At 46.1% G+C, this 6,247-nt stretch overlaps 1 protein-coding gene across 1 annotated transcript; it reads left to right on the forward strand.

The window, feature by feature from the left end:
- Positions 1-615: 615 nt before the first annotated feature.
- Positions 616-1,810, forward strand: LOC136514058 (uncharacterized). The gene has a single exon (XM_066508036.1). The coding sequence runs from the start codon at positions 823-825 to the stop codon at positions 1,558-1,560; it is 738 nt and encodes a 245-aa protein (XP_066364133.1). The 5' UTR covers positions 616-822; the 3' UTR covers positions 1,561-1,810.
- The last annotated feature ends 4,437 nt before the right edge of the window (positions 1,811-6,247 follow it).

Here is a 6,247-nt window from a genome sequence, read left to right on the forward strand (position 1 = left end):
GCAATTTCTAGCTCCGACAATGGTTGGTGAATACTTTTTCCAAATTGGAAAAGGCAGGAGGCACTGAGAAGGTATTTTTACACTCAGTCGTATAGTAAAAAAAAAGAGAGAAGGCTTTACCACTCTATGGACAAGTCCAATTACATGGGCGGTCTACCTTTACAGCCTACATGCCAGTATGCCACAGCAGCGGGAGGCCCCTTTTTTAGCCTCGGATGGAATCAGAGTCAGTGCACCATTATTATGGCAATAAAAAAAGCATTTTTGGTACTAAATAACCAACCGAATAAAATTTACCACACTTAGGCCTTGTTTAGTTGGACTCCAAATTCCAAAAATTTGCTACAGTACCTGTCACATCGAATGTTTGCGGCCTGTGCATGGAGCATTAAATGTAGATGAAAAGAAAAACTAATTACACAGTTTGGTGGGAAATTGCGAGACGAACGTTTTAAGCCTAATTAGTCCATGTTTGAACAAAAACGAACGTGCTACAGTAGCCTCAAAATCCAAATTTCTCCGACTAAACCAGGGCTTACTGCTCCTGCCTTTCTGGCCCTATATAAGCGAGTAGAGCGGGCTCTTCTCTTCCCCAGAAAACACACCTGACAGCCAGCGCCGCGTTCTACGACGCGAGTGCGGATTGATCCCAGTGATCCTTTCTTGTGGCCGGAGTGTCTCTCTCCCATCGTGATCACCGCCACACCCTCTGGCCTCCGATCGCCTCCCTCTCCGAACCTTTATATACACCAGCTGTGTCCTGTGACCTCTACAGCACCCTTGGGGCGCCGTCCGGTGTGTGGCTGTGTGTTCGCATCCACCATGCCTTCGTTGCTCGACTCGCCGTCGTCGCCACAGATCCCGGCCGCCGGCGCCTGGGGCTCGCTGTACTACGCTGTCCAAGAACCCGTGAAACCTCGTCACGTGACGGCCGTCGTCCCCGCGGCTGCAGTTGCCAAGAAGACGGCGTACGGCGGCGGCAGGAAGAAGAACCTGGAGACGTGCACCGAGGCGCTCGGGTGCGAGACCGGCGCCGTCGACGCCGCGCCGGCCTGTAACGGCGCCGACGACAAGGGCGACGGTGGTGAAGTGGGGGAGGCTGAGTGCGCGGAGTGGAAGCGGCGCGTCCGGGAGGAGGAGATGGAGATGGAGGGGAGGGCACACCAGTCGTCGTCGCGCCGGCCTCTGCCCCCGCCGCTGACGACGCTTGCGCGCGGCGCCAGCCGCGTGCGGATGGTCCACGAGCGGCGGGACGGCCGACTGGCCGTGTACGCGGTGCGCACGCCAGGGGTGGAGGCCGAGCGGAGCGGCGGCCGCCTTCGCATGCGCTTCATCTCCCACCCCAGCGGCTCCACCGCCGTTTGCCGCCGACAAGAACCGCGAGATGCAGAGGCGAAGGAGGAGGTGGTAGAGGCCAAGGTTGAGGAAGAGGAGTGCCACTACCAGATGTACGTGCGCGGCGGCCGTTGTGTCGAGGCGGAAGGTGCTGCCGCCGCGGCGAGGCGCGGCAAGCAGTGGGAGCCGGAGCAGGCTGCCGCGTTCTGGGTCGCCACCTCCTGAACAGAACCAGTGATGGATTAGTGGCGCCTACTGATTAAATTTCTTTGCGATTATTACAAAAAAAAAGGTTTGGCGATCCATCTCTCTTTAGGAGATGGTGGTGATCAGGTCATGCAATGAGTCCCTTTTTGTTTTTGATTTATAGCCTGTGCCATCGATCTGTTGGTTATTGCCACCTTAATTAGTTGATCAAAGAACTGTGTGACGGATTGCTGGTGATTGAGATGACACACGGTGTATGTATGTACCATGTAGTGCATGCCTAGAAGTAATTTGATTTTGCTTGGCCTTGCTTAATCTGTGATTTCTCCATGTTGACAATGTGATCATCAGGCATTAGACTGGTGTTTACTACTTGTATCGTTCTCCTTTTGTCCATGGATGGAAACAAAGATTTTATCACTTTTGTTCGAGCTTCCAATGCTCTATACAATTTGCACCACTACTGGCCACAGTAGACAAACCGTCAAGCCTAGCCGGTCTAAGCCATGAGGTAGCAGGTGCAGGGACTTGTTGTGCGCTCACTTGTTAAGATAGGTATTCATGGGACAAAAGGAAGCTATGCAAGAAACCTGAATTTAAGCTTTCTTTTATGGACGGTTATTGCATATATTTTGACACTAAAATTGCAGGTTTAGTTCATTGCAATTTATGTAAGTATAATCTGTAATTTTTTGTTCCAAAAACTACAAACCCAACAAAATCTAATTTGTGTCGGCACAAAGACAATTAACAATTCACAATTGTTTCTATAGTCAGACATGGATAAAATTTGTTATGTTATAATACAAAGATAAATAACAAAACACAAAAGTAACAATTCACTTGTACGTACTACTCCGTAGTTGATTGTACAAGAGTGTTGTCTGAAACCACCTTAAAATTCAGGCATGAAGTATAAAAGAAGTGATAACGATTTTGTGAGCTAGCTAGTATCCTTGTTATCGTGCTCAAATTAGGAAATTCTTTTGAATAGATTACTTTCATATTTGTTTTTATTTTTTATTCCAAGTAGCAAACAGCTAGTAGTCCTTCGATGCTATTCTAAGTACCTGTTTGGTTCCGCAACTCACGAACGCGCGACCGCGTTTAAGCCAAGCGCCTCCGAGGCCGCGTTTTGGGAAACGCCCGCCCGCGTTCGTTTTCAACCGGCCATCACGCATTGATCGCAGTCCGTTTGGCGGGATTCTTGGCTTATCTCGATCATAACGCGTAGATACGCGGAACCAAAGCATGCAGAACCCAGCGCTACAATTTGCAGCCATAACATTTTGAACTGTTGCAGTTAATCTGTTGGACAAGATAGATGCAGTATAGTGACGCCGCAGGACTAAATGAGAATCTTTGATTGTGGCCACGAGTGTGATCTCAATGTGGCCATACGGGGCCTTGAGGGCTGGTATATGTGTGGCCAAAATATGAGGATCAAGAGCCTGGCCTAAAGAGCCTGGCCTAACTATCGTGACCCAAGAAAAACCACGGTCCAACGCTAATCCGAGGTGGCCCAACTAGCTGATGTGTATCCTAGGCATGTCGATAAACATGGACAGCGGCCAAAGCACAGAACAAAAAGCCACACCGGAGATGGGAATAGTCAGCCTTCTGGTACTGGTTCGCTGGTTTAACGAGCGAGGTGTCGAATAGGTTCATTTTAATTTATTAATTTGTATTATGATGAGAAATGTGTAATTTTTCTATGACATACTGTACCTAATGAGAACTGTCCAAATATATGCTTATATTAAGGAACGGATGGAGTATAATATAACACATGAGAACGTGTGTGGCAGAACTGCCTAATCTAATGCCCTTCCAAGAGTACTTGTCTTCCATTAGATACTAAATACCCAAGAGAATGCACTAAACCAGGTTGTTCTATCGAGCACACCCAAGGGAGAACTCGAAAATCCATATTTTTCCATCAGGATCATAAATAAGAGAATAAAGCTTACAACATTCTTAAGCCATTTTTTACATCACTTTATTACAGTAACAGAATATTACCTTAATTGATTATAGGAGCGGAATATAACAATGTTATCAGAGTTACAGAGGAAACAAATATTAATTTAATTACATGGTGGAACATTTTTATACAAGAGATGCTAGCAGATTTTATATATTTTCTTATAAAAATCTTTAGTGAGGGTTATAAATAAACACTATGGTCGTAGTGGGAATCCTCTCTGAGCCTACCAGGAGGTTTCCACACATAAGACTCAGTTATAAGTATCCTCTGATCACCTGCAACTGGGGGAATAAAACCTTGAGTACTCGATTGTACTCAGCAAGACTTACCCGATAGGAGGAAAATAAAAGACTCCAATGATATACAAGGCTTATTTGGCTTGTGGGTTATTACATCTACGGAAACATTACTAAACGCGCTGTCCTTATATTCAATTTTACTAGCAGTCATCATTAGTTCATTAACTAATCATTCTATGTAAGCATCTATGCTACTTTCAAGCAGGTGGTAAGCAATTAGAACTATTTTATCACCTTTCAAGTTTTAGTTCTTACTACTGGTGCTAGACCATAGCCAAGTCGTACCGTCTCACAGAAACGGTGATTCGTGAACCAATGTATCCCAGTTGGGTACCCCGAAACACACGCATCGCTTGTACCCCAGGCACAAACAAGACCAATCAATTCCACTCCTGTCATGGGGTTTAGGTCCTCGTCCAAACTTGGACTCCAAGCCCCCACACTTGAGACCCGGTCTCAATATGATGCTTAGACCTCCACCTTTTCCTGCCTCCAATCAGTCGGTCCAGAAAGAGCCAGAACCCATGACAAGAGCGTAACGAGCCTTCCCGCTCCTATAAGCAAGTATGTGCTCAGGATAATAAGTCTGTGACCTGACTACCATCCACAACAACGGATGGTCCTCAATCGACACAGGCGGAACAAGTTCAATCTGAGCCTCGCTCGAATGCCTAACCAAGTCCAGATCCAAAGTACCATTTCGCCCGGTCTCCAATTATCCTTCATATATTTCCATGTGATAGTAATATAATAACAATAATAATATCTTTCCTATCTCTCGCGAGTGATAGATAATCACTCGACTTCTACCGGATCATATAGCGTAGTAATCTACACGATCCTGACATACTAGTAGGACTCATAGGATGAGGATATATATATGCAAGTGGTTTCATTCAACTCCTTAAAATTTAATGCACAAGCATAAAATAAAGTGCAGAATAATAGGGGTTATGCACCGGGACTTGCCTAGGTAAGATATAACCAAAAGTTAGCATTCCATCATGGTGACACGATCATCAAGGCACCATCTTTTCCGCTACTTTCGGTCGACTTCCATGATCCATCGTTGTTCCTATTATAATATACGTGGATGCAACACAGAGACACAATTAATCAACGGTAACCGTAACTCTTAAAAATACGATTACACCTCTCAAGCCAATGAGCTAGCTCTAACGACCAACGTACTAGGCTACATACCATGTTGTCGAGCAAGGCTTCGTCTCCAGAAAATGTTCTAGTTTTAAAATACCAAGGTGTTTTAGCATTTTATTGATTAAGTATATATTTTCGAACTAGGACTCATTTAGCTACCTTAGCTAACTAATTATCATGGAGCTACAAAAATTACAGTGAGCACCTAATAATATTAGGAATTTACTGTGAAAGTTTCAGAGCCAACACTATTACCAATTTATCACAACAATTCCTACAAGTTTATATCTTATAATATTCAACATCTTAAATTAATTAGATAACTCCTGAAAATATTATAAAACTATATGAACAAAATATACTAGCAGATAGATCATGATTTTAGGAACTTAACAAAATTGGTTAATAATTTTTGGTCAACTACACAAATTTATTTTGAATTTACAATTTTGCCTTAGAAACTAATTTAGCAAATACTTAGAAAAGGAAAAGGGCCGGCGGTAATCAATTTGGCCCGGCAACCCAGTGGCCTAGTGCAGGCGCGGTTGTGCGCGCGTCGCGGCGTCCCAGTATGGCCCAAGCTCGGGGCGCTCGCGCGTGGTGGCGGCTTTACAGAAAAGCCCACGAGCTTTCAGAGATTAATATGACTACTATGCGTACTATTCCTACCGTCAGTAATCTTGCAACCACACCCTCAGATATTTTCACCTTTACCATAGGGAGATCCCTAGAAACCCCGCGTGTCAGTGTGGCGGCCGATGGCATAAGGCGGTTACGTTGGGCAAACTAGGCTCGCTGCGACGGAATGAAGGGGCCAACCACCATCTACAGCTAAACACACAAGGATGGGTGGTGGTTAGGGACTCGAAGGCATACTGTCGCGGGCTACAGCGGCGAGCGGCTATCTATGGCGGTGGCGTGACTGTTCTAGCGAGCCTACGCCCTCACAGAAAGGTAGAGATGGCGGAGAAGCATCAGTGGCTCACCGTGGTGTATGCCCTACTGACGGTTGAAGCAGGGGAGTGCTGCGATGGTCTGGCCACGTGTGAGCCACCGGGGCGGCGGTGCTCTGGGATGGACACCCATAGGTCACCATGTTGCCGATGAGTTCCCTGGCCAAAATAGCACGAGCACCGGATGGAGAGAGTCAAGGCGAGTTCGGGGTTATGAGCAATTGAACTTCTATTAACCCTACGGGCCTTACCCCCGAACCTACCGGCTCGACGGTGCACATGACCGGCGGCGAGCAAAATGCCCAATT

This window comes from Miscanthus floridulus, chromosome 16, assembly GCF_019320115.1.
Source record: "Miscanthus floridulus cultivar M001 chromosome 16, ASM1932011v1, whole genome shotgun sequence".
Classification (NCBI taxonomy): domain Eukaryota; kingdom Viridiplantae; phylum Streptophyta; class Magnoliopsida; order Poales; family Poaceae; genus Miscanthus; species Miscanthus floridulus.

Excerpts from the sequence above, each read along its gene's own strand:
- LOC136514058 (XM_066508036.1), top strand. The coding sequence starts at position 823 with ATGCCTTCGTTGCTCGACTCGCCGTCGTCGCCACAGATCCCGGCCGCC.